This window comes from Erpetoichthys calabaricus, chromosome 1 (assembly GCF_900747795.2).
Source record: "Erpetoichthys calabaricus chromosome 1, fErpCal1.3, whole genome shotgun sequence".
Classification (NCBI taxonomy): domain Eukaryota; kingdom Metazoa; phylum Chordata; class Cladistia; order Polypteriformes; family Polypteridae; genus Erpetoichthys; species Erpetoichthys calabaricus.
In genome coordinates this window covers 88,803,388-88,825,173 of record NC_041394.2, presented here as the reverse complement: position 1 = coordinate 88,825,173, position 21,786 = coordinate 88,803,388, and the positions used below count along the sequence as shown (strand labels likewise).

Sequence of the window (21,786 nt, the reverse complement as noted above, 5' to 3'; positions counted from 1 at the left end):
AGCTGGGAGCTAAACAATTACACCGTCAGTCTCAATGAAACAGATAGCCTTTTTTTATTTTATACTTTGTTGCCACAACTGATCAAACCTCCCCTTGTATACTTTTAAATAGTAGCTTCATTCTTGGAATACAGTAGTTTATTTTCAGTTAATTAATTTGTTACAGGTCAGAGCAGGACACAGCAGTGTCCTGTTACTAAAATATAGCATCTCCCTATCTAACCATCCATCAATCTGTTTTTACAATCTGCTTACAGTTTTAGGGTCATTTGGATTTGAGCCTATCCTCGAATTATGCGAATCCAACCATGGGTGGGCCAGCACATCAAGGGAACACTCATACACATTCTTCCACTTCACTCATGTGGGGATAAATTAGAGCAATTAACTAACTAACTAGCATTTTGGAATTATGAAAGAGAAAAAGAGGAGTACCCAGGTAAACACTCAAATAGACAAGGAGAGAATGTGCAAACTACACTGCCACAGTTACTAGGCAAAGGACTCATTCCAAGTATAATGAAGTTTTGAGGCAGCAGTGCTAACGATTGTTCTACTGTGCAGCCTACTAAATTTAATAAATGCTATATAAGATGATAATATCATTTAAATTGATCACTGAATATTAAACATATATAGATGCAATTTAAACAAAATGCTGTCCTACAATTTAGTGTTCACGGTGGCCACTTCTGTTCTCATGAAATCACACTTTAAGACTGATATCTAAAATACTGAACCATAAAAATATTTCTGTTGGGTTTTATGCAAATTTCACTGATCAACTACAGAGTCAGAAATATGATGAAAAAGGTGTGAGGCCTCTAAAAGACCCATAAAGCATGCAAGGAACATTACTAGCCAAGTCCCCCAAAATAATCTTAATCAATAAAGATGTTTTTAATTGAAACAAATCAAAAATAGAACAGAAATGGGCAGAAATAAGCAAAAAGGTTTTGTCAGAAAACAAATCCCAACTCACTAATCCAGTACCAAATTCAAGAAAAAAAAACAAGAAACATATCCATTAACAATAACAAGAAAAGAAGTACACTTGACTTATATGACATTCAGTGGTCCACTGCTAGATCTCTCTTATAGGGCAGACCTAAGTAGCCAGAGGGAGGACCCAGCAGCAGTAATATCAGGGTGGTCTTGTCTCTTGGGGTTTCACCCACAGAAAACACAGAATGGACATCACTTTGCAGAAACAGTACATGATAAACAAATAAGAAACAAACCTTGCAGAAATAACATAGAAGTGTGAAAAATAATAACTTAAACATAAACAAATAACAATAAAAGAGAAAATAAATACAAGCTAGGGAAAAAATTCTGGCAGTAATACAACATGGACATTTTAAATAACAAGAACTGCCTGTTAAAATCTCACTGATGCGTGTTCCATTTCTTATTCTTATTGGAGATGATCAAGGGCTGTATTTTCTTATTTTAAAACATTTTATTTTTTAAATAACCATATTCTGCCTAGGAAACAAGACGATCATTGAGTCTAAAGCAGAACTGAAATGAGAAAAGTGTTATTGACAGTCATTGGTTCTCTTTAATGAGCGGCACCTGCAGATAATTGTAATGACTGTTACTTTACACTCAATAAATGTAAAGTTGTTTTGTACCTCTGATAAGCACTCTGCTGAAGCTGGTCTGTTTCCTGGCACTCCAGAAGGGATGGGACTGACATCTGATATACATTCTCCAGCTCCTGGTTTCGTTTTGATTGGATTAGGGCACTGAAAAATAAAGAAGAAATTCAGTTTGATTAGATCAATAGACAGAATTTTATTAGAGGGAGTTTTTCTTCAGCAATTCTCTACCATTAGCTAAAAAGAATTGTTATAAAGCTCAATTTTATTGGCTGTTCTTCAATTTTCTGAAACACATATCAGCAAAGCTAATTTCCATAGAATATGTTTTGTGTATATAGCATGAGATTACCGATTAACATGTAAGTGTACATTCCTAGGCTTTTACATGCAAGAAGGTCTTGCTATTTGCAGAGTGTGTTGTTTCACCCCACACTAATTGACTCATCTTGCTTACTTGGGGACTTTTATATTTAATCAGTATATTATTTAATGATTTGAAAATACTTGATAATTGCTTGTGTAAAGAGAAGCTGGTCACACTTTTTAGTTACCCAACCATCTGTTCAGTTTTGAGTTGGGCATCTCGGCAAAAGTTTTGGACAAATTCTACCAAAAAAAGTATATTTTATTTACATTTTTAAAATTAAATTAAAAGCAAAAATGTAATGTTTTGGAAAATTATACTTCCATAACTGTAAACAAACTGATGCATCCAGAAAAGGTACTTAGATGTTAGGTATTTTTCAAGTCAGTTATTTTTTTCGTAATTAAGAAATATATTTTTTTCCCATGGGGAACCAGGCTCTTGCAGTTTAAAATAAGGTTATTATACATTTGTGAAAACATTGAAGAAAAGCCTTAAATCTTATAGAATATGTCCACTTTCAAGTAGCAAAGTTTTTGATTTCAGAAAAACTCATACAGAACACCCAACATAGAGTACTGAATATGCTGTTTTGTTGAAAAAATATAAATATAAATGTAGGCTTACAAATTCAAGAATGACTCTTCAATAGCTTGTCCTATGACTACTTGTTGCTAACAAGGTTACTAAAATAACATTGTTTATGCACTGTCAGCTTAAGCGTTAGCTATCAAAACACTTCACCTTTCGATAAAAGTTGGAAAATACTAAGTTAATTCATCAAGCAGTACAGATATTTTTGAAAAGTTATTCACAAGCTTAAACAATACAATTAATAAACCAAAAGAAAATTACAAAATGATCAACAAGCATGAGTATACTTTATGAACAATATATAACTGATAGAATAAAGTAATTAAAATATAATTACAGAAACAAAAAAAAACAATATTGGAATCAATAAACAAAGCCTGGAATGGACCTGCAGCAAATCCACGACATCAAGCTCATCGATACTCCAAGTTACTATTAAAACAGAAAAAATTAGCACGTTACCTATGGTCTACATATTCCCTAGGAGCTAATATAGCTTCTATGTCATCATCACCATCATCTTCTTCTTCAGTATTTCTCTCATCATCATCAACACTACTGTCATCTTCTATCATCTCTCCCTCAGTACTAATTTCGTTTTCATGGTATACTTGTGCTTCTCCTGTGAAATGAAAAAAGATATACACGTGTCATATAGAGTTTTGTTTGAGCCTTTAGACACTATACTAGTTGGGTTCCTTTAAACATGGGCAAAAATTGTATCATTTGTATGTTTTGAACTTTGCAGGCAGCACACTGCATTCCATGCTTTCACCGAACAAACTCAACTGTGAACACAATCAAAGCTTTCATAACAATACCATATGAAACTTACCTTTGTTGTGGCCCAGCAGAGATCTTTTGTCAGCTTCTTCATAACTTTTTGTGACACCTTGCCTGAGAAGAATAATCACTGAGTTTGTAAAGTGTTCATTGAATTGCGCAAAACATTGTCTAAAAGAATTTTTTGCCTAAAAGTGCATGTTATTCTTCACTTGTGTTTTACTGTAAAGGAAAAAGCTTGTAAATTAATTCTTACTTATATACGTGAGGTTAATGTAGGCTGTTTAAACTAAGTGGATTCTAAACTAAAGGTCACTTTTCGCCATTCAGCAAACACTTTTTAAAAAATATATAGCTTGTTGTTGTATTCACTTTATAGAGGTATAACCAGGAGTGAACATGTCTATACCAAAATAAAATGTATGGCGTCTCTCTCACCTCCTAAATGAGAAACAATGGAGTCTCCCATAATAATAGCTGACTCTCTAATTGACATGACACCTTGCTGATTCTTGAGGCTTCTTGAGCTAGAGTGGGGTCCAGATAGATGACTAGTTTGGTGGCTACAGAGAAATAAAGTTAAAATGCTGAACTAGGAAAGAACAATGGAGCAAGGAGCCAGACAGGTGGACAGAGAACTTGAGATTTGCAAACCTATTATGATGGCTGTTGCTGTTACAATATGTCTGGCTCAGTATCTACAATTTTGCACTACACCAGCCATTAGATAAAATATTTAACAGTGGAGTCATCTAAATTGCATCCGTGAATGGTTCAGTACCTGGTTTGTGGCTGTATAACAATTTCATCCTCTGAGTCTGTGTTCTTACTCTGTTCTGATTGATCATCCTCTTTATCTCCATTATTTTTTCTATTGTTCTCTTGTCCACAACCACCCCCTTCTTCTTCTTCTTCTTCCTCCTCCTCATCTTCATTTTCTGACTCATCCTCTTCCATTTGTTCTCTTTCATCATCCTCTTCAAATTCTTCAGGTTCACTGTCTTCTTCATTCCCTTCTCCACTTTCATACTCTTCTTTGTCACTCTCCTCTTCTTCTTGTTGACTATTGCTTGTCTGTGGCTCTTCTTTCTCAGACAATGACTTCTCTTCTTCACTTGTGCCATTGCCATCCCCTTTTTGGTCAGCCACAAGCTTGTTCGTTTTCTGTCCTTGAATGTTTTTTTCCAGTTCTGCTTCTTCAACCAGGTGCAGGGCCTGATGACAGTGTCTACTTCTGCTACTTTCAGATTCCTCACTTGCTAACATTATTTCATCCTTGCTAAAATTTCTTAATTCATATCTTGGCTTCCCAAATGCTTCTGCAGATCCCTGCTGTTTTAGTAACTCTGGTGATTTATGGCTTAACAAATTAGAGTCTTCTGTATGTTCCTCCTCCATTATCTCACCCTGTCTTTCATCTTTTTGCTCATTTTCTTTGGGTATGAGATAGGTATAAGATTCTTCCACAGTACAACACTGCTTTGAGTTTTGTAAGTTATCTGCAGTGGTAGTAGTCGATTCAGATGACTCGTCCTGCTGTTCAGCTTGACTGCTTTCTCCGTCCTCTATGCTAGTAGAACATTGCCTTCTTGATAAATCCTCTTCACTCTCTCCCATTGATGTTTCTTTCTCTTTTAGGACATTAGCCAAAGAGTTTCCTTTTTCCAAACTGTCTGTTTTTACCAGTCTGGCCATAGCATGCTTTGCACTGGCTTCTATCCCAGACACCAGCTGCACTCCATTTTCATCTGTTTTCGCAGACTCTTCTTTGGCAGTCTTCTGTTTTACTCTACTCTTTCCATGGATTTCATCTGCTCTTTTTACAGAAGGTGAGACATCATCAACACCTGAGTCATTCTGTGTGCCATTATGGACAGTTGGATATCTGAAACAAAGAAAGTTAGAAAACACATTCAAAAGTGACATAATTACTAGTACAGTGTCCATGTTAGAACATTGTCATTATTTTTGATTTCTTTAATCATTAAGGAGCCGTATTACTCTATATCATATAACATATCTTACTTATCAAGCACCAGTTGTTGATTTTTTTAGGTAAATGAGCTGTAGGCGCTATATTATTGATTTATTCAAATACCCCTCAAGTACTTCCTTTTTAACAAATGTGGAGTAGAGAACTTTCTCTGGGTATACTAGGTATTATTGACAAATTGCCTGGAAGAGAAAGCACTTAGTAAAAAGTCAAAGTGTTACACACTATAAAAAGTATTCACTGCCTTGAATGCCTTCATATTTTCTTATTTTGCAACATTGCATCAAAGAGGATTTAAATTAATGTTTTAATACTAATCATCAGAAAAAGATTGTTTAATGTCAATGTCAAACTGAAAAATGATGCCTGCATGTGAACTAAATTAATTACAAATATAAAATGCAAAATAATTGATCTCATAAATATTTACCCCCTTCAAGTCAGTATTTAGTAATTGGTCCTTTGGCAGCCATGACAGCCTTGAGTCAATGTGAACAGATCCTTATTATTTTTTTTACATATGGACAGAGAATTTTTCCCCATTGCCCAGAAGAAGAAAAAGAAGAAGAACAACAACAACAACTTCATCATCATCATGATGTCTACCGAATCTACACTTGCATGAAATATTCTGTTATGCAAGGAACTGTCACCTATATAGGTCTGGTAGACTGTGCAGTTCTCACAAACTGAAATGTTCTTCCTGTCATTGGGATATTGTAACCATCTTGAAAAATAAATCATGTGCTGGTATAGACTCAGATAGATTAATTAAATGAAAAACTGACAACTTACACCATTGTTTCATCTTCATTTCCTTGACATCCTCTCTTTTTCTCTGTTTTGATGAATTTTGTCTTCTTTATTCTTGAGGAATAACTGCTTGGTGTGTCACTTAAGCCCAAACTGTGTTCACTTTGATCTGATTGGGATAACTTCACTGCATAAGGAATTAAAAAATTGGTAAAATGAAATCAATGTATTAACAGAAGCAAAAGTCAATGTTTTTATGCCACTCCTTTCTGTTATATTCAAGACTATGCTAAGCTTTACTAATTTATATACAGTACAATTACATCATCTTGGCATCTTGTGTTTATTTGTATTTTATTCTCACTAATTTGTGATAGTGCTTGTTGTGAAAGTTTCATTACTATAATTTCAAAAACATTATAGTTGCAACTTTGTTAATTAATCAGATTTTTACAATACAGTGCTTTTCATGACCATGAAACTCATCTACATTGTTCGTCTCTTAGTTTTATTAAAATTGGTAAGCATGTTATCTTTTATGGCTTGAACAATATGATTCACTGAGGTATATTTCTCTATTCCCTTCAATTTAGTGATATATCCACCCACCAATTTACTGAAACCAATGGCCATGGGGAGCTATTTCAGGTAGGCTGGGTGCAAGTTAAGTATTAATCCTGGGCAGAGTGCCAGTTCATTAGAAAACTTTTGACATGCATGCCCTTTTAAAAAAATTAAAACATTGCAACGGTCTAGAAAAGAACAGGCCATTCAATCCAACAAAGCTTGCCAGTTATATCCACTTAATTCTTTTAAAAAACACCAAGTGTAGTTTTGAAAGTCCCTAAAGTCCTGCTGTCTACCACACTACTCAGTAGTTTATTCCAAGTTTCTATGGTTTTCTGTGTAAAGAATAACTTCCTAATATTTGTGTAAAATTTACCCTTAACAAGTTTCCAACTGTGTCCCCGTGTTCTTGATGAACTCATTTTAAAATAACAGTCTCGGTCTACTGTACTAATTCTCTTCAGAATTTAAAACACTTAAATCATGTCTCCTCTTAGTCTTCTTTTACTTAAACTGAAATGGCTCAGCTCTTTTAATTTTTCTTCATAATTCATCCCCTGTAGTCCTGGAATCAGCCTAGTCGCTCTTCTCTGGACTTTTTCTAGCGGTGCCAAGTACTTTCTGTAACCTGGAGACCACTTCTGCACACAGCACTCCAGATGAGGCCTCGCCGGTGCATTATAAAGGTTGAGCATAACCTCCTTGGACTTGTACTCCACACATCATACTATATAACCTAACATTCTGTTAGCCTCCCTAATGGCATCTGAACACTGTCTGGAAGTTGATAGTGTTGTGTCCACTAAGACTCCTAAATTCTTCTCATAAGGTGTAATTTCAATTTTCAGACCATCCATTATGTATTAAAATCTAACATTTTTACTTCCTACGTACAATACTTTACATTTACTGGCATTAAATTTCATCTACCACAAATCTGCCCAAGCCTTTATGCTGTCTCTCAATAATGATTCAATGGATTCCAGATTATCTGCCAATCCACCTATCTTGGTATCATCTGCAAACTTAACCAGCTTGTTACTTATATTCCCATCCATATCATTTATATATATTAAAAATAGCAGCAGTCCTAGCACTGACCCCTCTAGAAGATCACTCTTAGCATTTTGCACTCATCTAAAAACTTCACCCTGAACTCCCATTTCTTTTAGTTTGATGCCCAACCATTTATGTGGCAACTTACTGAATGCTTTGACCTTACCTGCTATATTCCCCTCTACCTGTCTTTTAGCCTCCATAATAGCCTTCTTAATGTCTGCCCTTATGTTCTAAACAATTCTTGACTAACCTACGGGTATGCCTCCCCAACACATTCATTGTTGCCCCTCTTGTTCAGATACAACACATCGCGGTGGAACAGCTCCCATCTGTTCCAAAAGGAGTCCCTAAGCCCAATAAACCTATATCCTTCTACCCTGCACCAAGATATGAGCACATGTTAAACCTTCTAATGTCCTCAGTCTTACCTGGACTGGCATGTGGTACAGGCAGAACTTCAGAAAAATTCAGCCTGGCACCTAACTCTTTAAATTTGGATTTTAAACTGATAGACCACCATGTATGTCATTTGTTCCAACATAGACAATGACAATTGGATCCACCCCTGCTCTGGCCAAGAGCCTATCCACCGTTCCAGGGATGTCTCCAACCTGTGCACCCGGAAGGCAACACACCATGCAAGATTCTCTGTCTCTGGAGCAAACCTGTGCTTCAGTCCCCCTAATGATCGAGTCCCCAACTATTACTACCTCTCTCTTAGTGGGAACTGGTTTTGAGGAGGCACACTGGGGCTCCTCATCCCTCCTAACCACCTCAGCTTCTTCAGAAACACTGTCCAGCTTCACAAGGACCTGAAAACAGTTTGGCACTTGCAGTTCTGGGGTTGATGCCCCTGGACAGTGTGAACCTTTTACCTTACTCCTTGTGACCATGACCCACCTATCTCTACCTGTGCCTGTAATCTCCTCTCACACCACCTTAGGGGTGCACAATACTTCTTTAAAGGACACCTGGGCAATGACTGCCAATTCTGTACAATGCAGAACAGCCAACTCCTCCCCCAGTTCAGAGACCCTGAGCTTGAGGTGCTGGATCAGCTGACATCGCCTGCAGATGTAGCCCTCATAGAAGAATGGCTCCTCCAAGCCATCATGTAAAAAGTCCAACATCCAATAGGACTTGCATTGCACTGGTCTCATTATTAAAATTTTCCCTTACTCACATCAGGCCAGTCTGAATCACCACCTAACTTAACCTGCATGTATTTTAAATGGAAAATCACAGTACCAAAATAAATATATGTAAAGACAAGAAAATAACTTGTAAAATCCACAAAGACAGTGGAGTATACTCAGGAATCAGATTCAGTCACCTGGAGTCGTGAGGTATCAATATCAACCATTGTGCCACCACTTGGCCCTCTGTCTTTAAGTGTAAAAAAATCAAAGTAATGTTCTGAAAGAAGTTGAACATGCAGGCAGTGTAGTAAAAGACCACAGTGACCGCAAAAGCAACTGTGTACATCAGTAGAGATGCCAGTCAATCATGGCAAATTTAAGCATGCTTACATATTTTACCTGTATTTAAAGTAATTGGACTACAGGCAAAAGATGAGAAACATGATAAAATAAACACAAAATGAAGTGAGATAGCATCCAAACCAAATTGTTTACCTCAAAAGCATACAGGGACAGTTGAGCTAACAGTTTTATAGTTCTTCTATCTTGTACTTAAATTAATGTTTTAAATGTTTAAAATAAGAAATTGAAAAAAAAATTAACATTTTCATTTTAAAAAGCTTTTTAACCTTGACCATGTCTGAATTTTAAAAGTAGTAATTGCAGCGTCATGATTATTTATTTTTTGTTATTGTAGTGTAATTTAATAAATGTAATTGTAAGTTCTGTTTTCCCTTGTACATTTTTAGGCTCAATTATGCTATTCCTCTCATTTTTTCCTGTATTGAGTTGTTTTAAAGTCACTATAATTATTTTGCATCCTTTTGCAATGGCATTTTTAATTGTTCATGAGGTTTGCTGGTTTTGCAAATTTGGTATCATTGCTATGTAGTTATTACAGGTAACGTCAAAGGGTCAAAGATTCATGACGTTATAGGTCAAGGAATTTAAAAGTCAGTTCCTTGATTTACTCGATTGTCCTGTGGTATAGTGGGTCCGCGGCTTAGAAGAAAAAGCCAGCTTTTAAATAAATAATAGACAGACGCGGCAAGGTGGCGCAGTGGGTAGCGCTGCTGCCTCGCAGTTGGGAGATCTGGGGACCTGGGTTCGCTTCCCGGGTCCTCCCTGCGTGGAGTTTACATGTTCTCCCCGTGTCTGCGTGGGTTTCCTCCGAGTGCTCCGGTTTCCTCCCACAGTCCAAAGACATGCAGGTTAGGTGGATTGGCGATTCTAAATTGGCCCTAGTGTGTGCTTGGTGTGTGGGTGTGTTTGTGTGTGTCCTGCAGTGGGTTTGCACCCTGCCCGGGATTGGTTCCTGCCTTGTGCCCTGTGTTGGCTGGGATTGGCTCCAGCAGACCCCCGTGACCCTGTGTTCGGATTCAGTGGGTTAGAGAATGGATGGATGGATGGATAGACAGACGCACTTGCGGCTTAAAGAGGGGGGCATGGTAGTGTGGCCGGAGTGGTTCCAGGGCGTGATGCAGGCTTGGGAGTTTCCACACTGAAGTGCACAGGTGTGGGATCGCCCATGTCTGTGATTGATGCAAGGAGCTGCTAATTGCCACACTTGTGCCAAGTCCCTATTATAAATAGGAGAAGCGTGAGTCCGGAAAGAGAAATAAAAGGAAAGAAACGGAAAGAAAGGAAGACAGAGTTTAAGAGAGAGGAAGGCAGGAACGATATGAGAGGTAGCTGGGAAGCAAGCCCTAGCAGAATGTTTGGCCAGCACCTGGGGGCAAATGGATTGGGTCACTCCTGCTGAGTTTTTGACCACAATCGAGGACGGCTTGACGTGTAAGGCCACGGAAGACAGTGGGAGTCGGAGGCTTGGGAGGTGGAAGCCCCAGTCTGAACACCCTGGTTGCTGGGGAACCTGAGTCTTGGTCTGGCGGAGCCCTACGGAGCCAGGGATTGAAAGGCTACCAGACCAAAATGAGAAGGTCAGCTGCAGGTAGGGTGACTCCCCTGGTGCAGGACCCGGATGGGAGAAGCAGGGGAGCCACCAACTAGAGAATGCACCGGGTTTTTAAAAGACTGCTTGCAGCCATTATTGATTTTTAACCTTGTTTTTAAATGGAATATTTATTGAGACTGGGATTTTCACCGTTTTAATGGATTATTTATTTATTGATTTTTGTCACACTGCACTTTCTTTTGAACACTGTTTTGGTTTTGACTGTTTTTAATAAAAGCACTGTTTGCACTTTGCACCTTCCTCTTGCTTCATTTGGTGTCCTCATTGTCCAGCTCATCCGGTTACATTACCGATGGTGTCAGGTTCAAGAGCTCCCAAAAAGGAAGTAGGAGCTGTATCGTCACATGTCTGAGATTACATATTTCAAAAGAAAAACTAGTGTGTTTGTGTGTTTCTTCAATACTTTAATTTACTTCTGATTTTGAACTACAAGTTAGGACTCTATTTTGGATTTAAATGTTAGGTTTTGTGCCCTTTCAGTTTTGACTTTTTCTTTTAGTAAGACTCCAATTTATCTCTGGTCCTGTGTCCCTTGTGTCATTCCTTTTAGTGGCATACCATGTAGTAGCATTGTCACATGTTGAGAATGCAGTGAAATTCTTATTTGCATGTCTGATAATTTGTGAGTTTCTATTAAATGAAATTGAGCCATGTATTTTAATACAGTTTACAATACAATACAGTTCATTTTTGTATAGCCCAAAATCACACAGGAAGTGCCGCAATGGACTTTAACAGGCCCTGCCTCTTGACAGCCCCCCAGCCTTGACTCTCTAAGAAGACAAGGAAAAACTCCCAAAAAAAACCTAGTAGGGAAAAAATGGAAGAAACCTTTGGAAAGGCAGTTCAAAGAGAGACCCCTTTCCAGGTAGGTTGGGCGTGCAGTGGGTGTCAAAAGAAGGGGGTCAATACAATACAATACAGTACACAGAACAAAACAAATCCTCAATAAAAAATTAAAAAATTTTTAGAAGTACGGAGCAGAATTTAACAGTAGATGATATCACATAATAAGATTTAGATAATTTTAGACTCCTGGAGACCTCATCCATCAAGCTGCCTCCCCCATTTGGCCATTCCACGGCTGAAACAATTTTAATATGTTCTTGTTCATCATGGCGCATGAGTAAGCCTCTTCATGGACTGGTGCACCTAGTACTGCTGAGATGTGTTCTGGTCCCTACAACCTTGAAATGGTTTTAGTGGGTTTGACAATGTGATGATCTTTTTACATGCTTCATTTAGGTTATTTTTTTACCTGGTTTAGCTTCTGTTTTATTGGTCTTAGATGACAGCAGTGGGTAATTCTCATTTATCCCTGTTTCTGATTTTCTTTCTTGGTCTCTATCACAGATGTGCTGTTTGAGATGTTGCTCTTCTTGGAGGCTTGTCTTTCTGATAGATTTACGGGAAGAATGGCCTTCTTTCTGTTGTCCATTTCTTCTGCTTATGTTTGATATGCAACCTGCATTGCTCACTTTGCTGTCCCCCAACATATTTGCTTGGCTGTGTTTATGTAACATTTCATTACAATAATCAATGCTATTGTCATCAAAGAAGAATCCAGATTGACTGACATGTTCACAGAATGGTAGTTGTGAAGACATTTCTCTCCCTGTGTCTTTATAAGTGTTGTCCCAGTCTCTCGTAAATGACCGATATTTGTTAATGTTATATTGGGAGACACAATTTTGTAGTGTGTCTGACGGTCTGCACTCCATAGAAGATAGCCCAGCTGCCACAGAATCTCTGCTCTCATTATCCTTGCATGATGTTTGTCGGGGAGATGAAGATCTCAACTTATGCCTCCCACTTTGCAGTGGATTCATCTTGGTCAAGATATTGGGTGACCAGGAAGGTTCCAGGAAATTTTCCTCTTTAACGTATGGATGCCAATCTCTGCCTCTTATGGCACTCAGAAAGTCTTGATACACTGAAAGAAGTTAAACATTTAACCATTTGTGAAATGAAAAATGATAAAACTCATTATTAGAAGCTTAGTTTCAGAATTAAGACATATTAATATTTAACACAACCAATACATTAGGGCAGTCTATTAGGACATAATTAACCATATAGTTACACCTCTGAAGGAGAATATTCTCTTACCAGTTGTGTTGGTAAATTGTTTCTGCTTGGTATTTATGTCTTCTGTATGTGGCTATAAAGCAAGCCAGTTCAAAGTGGTTAATAAAATATTAAACCAAAACAAAATAAAACTTACCCTTTAACAAAACTGTAAACTATACACCAAGATATCAATCTCTGCAATGTTTTCCTAAGACTGTGCTTAGAGCATTATGTACATTTTTTGGGCCCTGTACTGTAAAAATATATAGAAAGCTGCATGAGAGCACCCAGTGGCACGCGCCCTTGGACTAAGACCAACAGAGATGTAATCTCTAAGATGGTGGTTTCAAATATATCTCCTAGAGGGCCACTGTGACTGTAGGTTTTTCTTCCAATTAATTTTCAATAGTACCGAGATAGGACCTAAATCTTGTGAATCCTAAATTGGATTTCAGGTATTAAAAAAAACACAAATTAAATAATTGTGATTAATATAACATGTCTGTTAGTTATCTGGCTTGTTAATCCTCTAATTTTTGCCATGGCAGAAATTTGTGAAAGTAATAATTATAGTTTTTTTGTGAAAATCAGTAAAAGATTTAATGTCTGTGAGTGGCTTAGTGCCTCTTAATCCCACACCTTACTTACTGCTTACTAAAACCTTGTGTAAAAGGCTCGAGAGCAAATTGGCCCAAAAATGTTATATTATTATTTACAGATTACTTGTATTTGATGTGCTTTAAAGAACAAAAATAACTATTAAGAATTTAGAATCTTAAGCAGTGCGAACTAAAACTAATTTAAAAATAAACAGGCAAGCTATGACAGTGCTATTCACCTTTCTGAAGTTCACATAGAAGTATTGCTTGTCACTGCAGTCAGAGAGGTGAATCTAGCTATCTTTTTAAATGACATGTCATATAAACCACAAGGACTGTCTTCTAACTGAGAAAATGGATGAAATAAAACATTGCCGTCACAATGACCCAGAGTTTAAGACAAGCCACTCAAAGATTTCTTCCAGTTCTTCAGCAGGAGCTGAGTAATAGTGTTTTTAAGACTGAAAATGAGAAACTATTTTTTAAACAGCCATCCATCGATTATTATTTAACCTATTTAATTCTACTCAGTAATACAGAGACCTGAGCCTATTCCAGTAGCATTGGGCCAAAGAGAGGAACAAATCTTTTAGAGGGCACCAGTTCATCAGAGGGTCACTCACTCACATACACTTGAAATGACTCATGTGAGACCAAGTTACAATTATTAATTAACTTAGCACACGCAACCTCATTATGCAGGAGGAAAAGTGGAGTATCTAGAGAAAAAGCCACACTGACACAGAAAACATGCTCAGTCTCTTGGAGTTGTGATATGACAGTGTTGGCCTGCCCTCTTCTGTCATGTGAAAATTAAAATGATGAAGCTCTTTTTGTGGGTAACTTGATAAATGACTCTCAGATTCTTTAAAGGCAGTTATTTACAACTTTGTGGTTTGTGCACAGATATGACACGATCTTTAACTTTTTGAGCAAAGCCACAATGTATGTTATTCTCTTCATTTCAGTGCTGCAAGAAAACTGTCACTTGTCTGAAGTGATGTCAGCTTTTGTGAAAATAGATTGGCTTTGTTATGGAGCCAAGAATTCCTACCTGTATGTTTGACTGTGCAGATGTCCAATTCTTTTCCACTTTCTTCTGCCAACCAGGAAAAAGCCTTTCCATTTGCCTTTCATGCTCCACCTGTGGGGCAAATAGATAGCAATGCAGCTGTTTGATTTTTTCTTTCTTTTTTTCTTTATGGAGTTGAGTGTGTTTCTTTATGAGAATATTTTTAAGGGCTTTACACATGGATAAACAAAAATGTTTTGTGGTATAAGCATGATTTCTTACTTTAAGTTTCTTTATACTGCAGTGCCGTATGTCTCGTATGTCCGTATGAGTGACGGGCACTCAGCAGGCTCCTGTCAATCATGGAGAATCCGCCACATCCACTAAACAGTATCATCTTCAGACAGAGGAGCAGCTTCAGCAACAGACTGCTGTCACTGTCCTGCTCCACTGACAGACTGAGGAGATCGTTCCTCCCCCACACTATGCGACTCTTCAATTCCACTCAGGAGGTTAAACGTTAACATTAAACAAAGTTATTGTCCGTTATACCTGCATTTTTATCACTCTTTAATTTAATATTGTTTTTTTTTGTTTGTTTTTTTTTTTTTATTTATGATTGTGTTTTATAAGTATGCTGCTGCTGCTGGAGTATGTGAATTTCCCCTTGGGATTAATAAAGTATCTATCTATATATCTCAGTATATTACACATTGCCTGTCACAACCACTTTGGAACGATTCCAGCAGTATTGGCCTTTGACAACAATTTCTGGTCCAGCTATGTCTAACTAGTCTACCTTTAAGGTCAATTTGAAATTATTAATTTCTTTGAAATGAAATGTACATTTCTAGGTCAGTATGAGTAGCAGAAACAGACATTGGTAAAGTTAAAAGGTTGACTGTTTTAGTGTAACCAAAGAAAATAACTTGCAATGGTAACAGTTTTAATTTCACATCTCACTTAAGGTTGTCTTGCACATTACTTGTCTAGTTGTGCTTCTTACTGCAGGTTTAATTGAACAAAGTTGGTGTATTTTACAAAATGGATGTACCATTTTGAAACACTTTTACGTAATTTTCAATTTAAGAACAGTTGACCTAGAGAAATGCCAGCTCATCCATGCAAATTATTCTGGGTTACCGGAGACATTAATACAGTGCATCCGGAAAGTATTCACAGCACATCATTTTTTCCACATTTTGTTATGTTACAGCCTTATTCCAAAATGGATTAAATTCATTTTTTTCCTCAGAATTCTACACACAACACCCCATAATGACAACGTGAAAAAAGTTTACTTGAGGTTTTTGCAAATTTATTAAAAATAAAAAAACAGAGAAATCACATGTACATAAGTATTCACAGCCTTTGCCATGAAGCTCAAAATTGAGCTCAGGTGCATCCTGTTTCCCCTGATCATCCTTGACAGGCACCTGAAGGACTCTCAGACCATGAGAAAGAAAATTCTCCGGTCTGATGAGACAAAGATTGAACTCTTTGGTGTGAATGCCAGGCGTCACGTTTGGAGGAAACCTGGCACCATCCCTACAGTGAAGCATGGTGGTGGCAGCATCATGCTGTGGGGATGTTTTTCAGCGGCAAGGACTGGGAGACTAGTCAGGATAAAGGGAAAGACGACTGCAGCAATGTACAGAGACATCCTGGATGAAAACCTGCTCCAGAGCGCTCTTGACCTCAGACTGGGGCGACGGTTCATCTTTCAGCGGGACAACGACCCTAAGCACACAGCCAAGATATCAAAGGAGTGGCTTCAGGACAACTCTGTGAATGTCCTTGAGTGGCCCAGCCAGAGCCCAGACTTGAATCCGATTGAACGTCTCTGGAGAGATCTTAAAATGGCTGTGCACCGACGCTTCCCATCCAACCTGATGGAGCTTGAGAGGTGCTGCAAAGAGGAGTGGGCGAAACTGGCCAAGGATAGGTGTGCCAAGCTTGTGGCATCATATTCAACAAGACTTGAGGCTGTAATTGCTGCCAAAGGTGCATCGACAAAGTATTGAGCAAAGGCTGTGAATACTTATGTACATGTGATTTCTCAGTTTTTTATTTTTAATAAATTTGCAAAAACCTCAAGTAAACTTTTTTCATGTTGTCATTATGGGGTGTTGTGTGTAGAATTCTGAGGAAAAAAATGAATTTAATCCATTTTGGAATAAGGCTGTAACATAGCAAAAGGTGGAAAAAGTGATGCGCTGTGAATACTTTCCAGATGCACTGTATGTAGTCATTTTTTCATAAATTCTTTATACTAATAAACTAGGTCATAAACTGCTCCACTCCACTCATTCATTTTTGCAGCACATATACTCCAACATGGCGTAGACGTATGCCTAGAATATATCCCATTGGCATCAAGTGCAAGGCAGGAACCAACTCTCTGTAGAAAACCATTCCATTACAGGCATTATTACACACACACTCTCCAGTACACTCTCCATACAATGCCAGTTTAGAACCATCAGCAATCTAAACCTGCTGTTTCTGCTGAAGAAAATCTCCCATCCTCCCTGAGATGGAAGGGGTGGAATGCAAACTTAGGGTATTGAGCCAACAGCTCTCCATTTAGAGAATTCTAAAGTTGTTAACTTCTGATGGACTTCCTGCACAGCAGCTAGCATCTCTCTTAGCTTTGTTACATGATCACTGCAAGTTACATTCGCCCCCTTCCTAAATCAATCCTGGCAACAGCACCATTTGTCTATGTTGTGAGATGGCACTGGAAGCACATGAACTCAGGGTACTGGGAATTACAAAAACAAAATTCTACCACTTGGCCAAAAAGAGAATTTAGCCTGCAGCTGACCTGGCAACTTAATACACAGCAGTGATCATCTCCCTCAGCTTCACAGCACATGCCTCAGTTCCTGCTTTGCCATTGGCTACACCTGCACATCTTTCAGATAAGGAAAAAACAAGTACCATCTGCTGAGATACTACACACACACACACTCACACAGGAAAAAACATGCAAACTCCACACAGACAGACAGAACCGTGAACTGTTAGACTTTTTTTGGTTCTCAATTAACTGTGTCCCTATTTATGTTGAATTAAGTTATAATAATAATAATAATAATAATAATGATAGGACAGTATGGTGACACAGTGGTAGCCTACAATAAATAGGGCAGAGTTTACATCCCAGGTGCCCCCGAGTAGAGATTTCATATTTGCCACATGTGTGTGTTGGCCCCTCCTTGAACCGCCACCTTATTGTGGTGGAGGGGTTTGCGTGTCCCAATGATCATAGGAGCTGTGTTGTTTATGCCCCTGGTAGGGCTACCCAAGGCAAACTGGTCCTAGGTGAGGGATGAGACAAAGAGCGGTTCAACAAACCTCCAATGATGAATCAAAACTTTGGACGACGTTTTCCCTTACCTGGACGCAGGTCACCGGGGCCCCCCTCTGGAGCCAGGCCTGGAGGTGGGGCTTGATGGCGAGCACCTGGTGGCTCGGCTGGGCAGAGCCCGAAGAGGTAACGTGGGTCCCCCTTCCCATGGGCTCACCACAAGGGGACAAGGAGGTCGGGTGCAGTGTGAGTTGGGTGGTGGCCGAAGGCGGGGACCTTGGCAGTCTGATCCTCGGCTACAGAAACTGGCTCTTGGGACGTGGAATGTCACCTCTCTGAAGGGGAAGGAGCCTGAGCTAGTGCGTGAGGTCGAGAAGTTCCGGCTAGATATAGTCGGGCTCACCTCGATGTACAGCTTGGACTCTGGAACCAATCTCCTTGAGAGGGGCTGGACTCTCTACCACTCTAGAGTTGCCCCCGGTGAGAGGCATTGAGCGGTTGTGGGCATACTTATTGCCCCCCGACTTGGAGCCTGTTCATTGGGGTTTACCCCGGTGGACGAGAGGGTAGCCTCCCTCCGCCTTCGGGTGGGGGGACGGGTCCTAACTGTTGTTTGTGCGTATGTGCCAAACAGCAGTCTGGAGTACCCACCCTATTTGGAGTCCTTGGAGGGGGTGCTAGAGAGCATACCTTCTGGAGACTCCCTAGTTCTTCTGGGAGACTTCAATGCTCACGTGGGCCATGACAGTGAGACCTGGAAGGGCATGATTGGGAGGAATGGCTCCCCTGATCTGAACCCGAGCAGTGTTTTGTTATTGGACTTCTGTGCTCGTCATGGATTGTCCATAACGAACACCATGTTCAAGCATAGGGGTGTTCATATGTGCACTTGGCACCAGGACACCCTAGGCCTCAGTTCGATGATCGACTTGGTGGTCGTGTCATCGGACCTGTGGCCACATGTCTTGGACACTCGTGTGAAGAGAGGAGCGGAGCTATCAACTGATCACCACCTGGTGGTGAGTTGGCTTCGATGGTGGGGGAGGATGCCGGTCAGGCCTGGTAGGCCCAAACGTGTTGTGAGGGTCTACTCGGAACGTCTGGCAGAGTCCCCTGTCAGAAGTAGCTTCAACTCCCTCCTCCGGCAGAACTTCGACCACATCCCGAGGGAGGTGGGGGACATTGAGTCCGAAAGGGCCATGTTCCGTGCCTCTATTGTTGAGGCGGCTGACCGGAGCTGTGGCCGTAAGGTGGTCGGTGCCTGTTGTGGCGGTAATCCCCAAACCCGTTGGTGGACACCAGCGGTGAGGGATGCCGTCAAGCTGAAGAAGGAGTCCTACAGGACCATTTTGTCCTGTGGGACTCTGGAGGCAGCTGATAGGTACCGGCAGGCCAAGCAGAATGCGGCTTTGGTGGTTGCTGAGGCAAAAACTCGGGCGTGGGAGGAGTTTGGGGAGGCCATGGAGAACGACTTTTAGACGGCTTCAAGGAGATTCTGGTCCACCATCCGGCGTCTCAGGAGGGTGAAGCACTGCAGTGTCAACACTGTATATGGTGGGGATGGTGCACTGCTGACCTCGACTCGGGACATTGTGGGTCGGTGGGGGGAGTACTTCGAAAACCTCCTCAATCCCAATAACATGCCTTCCAATGAGGAAGCAGAGCCTGGGGACTCGGAGGTGGGCTCCCCCATCTCTGGGACTGAGGTCACCGAGGTGGTCAAAAAACTCCTTGGTGGCAGGGCCCTGGGGGTGGATGAGATACGCCCGGAGTTCCTCAAGGCTCTGGATGTTGTAGGACTGTCTTGGTTGACACGTCTCTGCAACATTGCATGGACATCAGGGACAGTGCCTCTGGATTGGCAGACTAGGGTGGTGGTCCCCCTCTTTAAGAAGGGGGACCGGAGGGTGTGTTCCAACTACAGAGGGTTCATACTCCTCAGCCTCCCTGGAGAAGTCTATTTGGGGGTCCTGGAGAGGATGGTCTTTTATAACTTTTATGGACAGAATTTCTAGGCACAGCCAGGGTGTTGAGGGGGTCCAGTTTGGTGGACTCTGGATTGGGTCACTGCTTTTTGCAGATGATGTTGTCCTGTTTGTTTCATCAGGCCATGATCTTCGGATCGGTTTGCAGCTGAGTGTGAAGCGGCTGGGATGGTAATCAGCACCTCCAAATCCGAGACCATGGTCCTCAGCCGAAAAAGGGTGGAATGCCCTCTCAGGTTTGGGAGCGAGATCCTGCCCCAAGTGGAGGAGTTCAAGTATCTCGGGATCTTGTTCACAAGTGAGGGAAGAATGGAGCGTGAGATCGACAGGCGGACCACAGTGATGCGGGCTCTGCATCGGTCTGTCGTGGTGAAAAAGGAGCTGAGCCGCAAGGCGAAGCTCTCAATTTACCAGTCGATCTATGTTCCTACCCTCACCTATGGTCTTGAGCTATGGGTAGTGACCGAAAGAACGAGATCGCGAATACAAGCGGCTGAAATGAGTTTTCTCCGTAGGGTGTCTGGGCTTTCCCTTAAAGACAGAGTGAGAAGCTCAGTCATTCGGGAGGGACTCAGAGTAGAGCCGCTGCTTCTCCGCATCGAGAGGAGTCAGATGAGGTGGCTCGGGCATCTGATCAGGATGCCTCCTGGACGCTTCCCTGGTGAGGTGTTCCGGGCACGTCTAACCGGGAGGAGGCCCTGGGGAAGACCCAGGACACGCTGGAGGGACTATGTTTCTTGGTTGGCCTGGGAACGCCTTGGGATTCTCCTGGAAGAGCTAGAAGAGGTGGCCGGGGAGAGGGAAGTCTGGGCGTCTCTGCTCAAGCTGCTGCCCCCGCGACCCGACCTCGGATAAGCGGAAGAGGATGGATGGTGTATGTTGTTTTTTTTCCGGGTGCTCCAGTGTTCTCCCACAGTCCAAAGACATGGAAGTTAAGTGAGCTGGTGATGCTGAATTGTCCCATGTGTGTATGTGTGTTCAGCCTACACTGGACTAGTGCCCTATCCAAGTGTTGTTAATGTCCTGCACCCAATGATTGCTTAAATAGGCTCCAGCTACCCCACGACCTTGCCCTGGATAATCAGGTCAGGTAGATGGATGGTAAGGATAATAATAATAATCAATGAAAATCAGACAGCGTCACTTCATATTAATAAAAGAACTGTAGGAAGACCTGATGATCTATAAAAAGTATTACACATAAATATAAATAATTGAAGACAATCTGTTAATACAAAATTTAACTAGAAGAAATTCTATGGAAAAAAAATGTTTTCCTTTCCTTCTTGTGTGTCTGGTGATTTGTGAGTTCAGAGTTATTCCAGCACTGCAAAAGTAATTTGACAACTAGTTCACCTCTCATAAAAGAAACAGAAGGAAAAGAGCAATGCAAATTATACTGGCACCCTGTCCAGGGATTGTTCCTACCTTGCACCCTGTGCTAGCTGGGATAGGCTCCAGCCCCCACCCCCACCAAAACCCACGACTCTGCTAAGGATTAAGCAGGTTAGAAAATGACATGACACATGACAGGCTGTTGTTTGGGACAAGCCCAGCAAATAGTTACCCGCAGTTTCAAAATTGCAGCAGTCCGTGCTGAAAGTCTCTCCAATGATTCTTCCAGTTTTTCAAAGTGACACAGCAGATCCTGGTTGCGGATACGTGCTTTTCGTTCACGCTCACTGATGTCACGCCACTGAATCTGAAGTTCTGCTATTTGTAACCTGCCGATTATAGAAAGGGCACTGGGAGTCTCGAAGAAAGTTGTCATCACAGTTCAAGCTGTAATCTCAGTTCAAACAATTATCATAACATCCATTCAGTTATTTTTCGTCTCATGTAACCATCCATTCATCCATTTACTGTACCTTTTTAGTCCATTTTTGTGCTCGATTACATTGGATTTCCTATTAACACATGTTCTTACACTAGCAATAACATAAAGTAAAAGCAATTAAAGTAAAAGCAAGACA

At 40.5% G+C, this 21,786-nt stretch overlaps 1 protein-coding gene across 1 annotated transcript; it reads right to left on the bottom strand.

The window, feature by feature from the left end:
* Positions 1-3,000: 3,000 nt before the first annotated feature.
* LOC127526668 (glutamic acid-rich protein-like) lies at positions 3,001-21,584 on the bottom strand. The gene is made up of 8 exons (XM_051922718.1): positions 21,381-21,584; positions 14,558-14,647; positions 12,944-12,995; positions 12,093-12,767; positions 6,137-6,281; positions 4,130-5,233; positions 3,401-3,462; positions 3,001-3,187 (listed from the first exon to the last, which is right to left on the bottom strand). Exons 1-8 carry the CDS (start codon positions 21,582-21,584, stop codon positions 3,024-3,026), a joined length of 2,496 nt encoding a protein of 831 aa, XP_051778678.1. The 3' UTR covers positions 3,001-3,023.
* Positions 21,585-21,786: the final 202 nt, after the last annotated feature.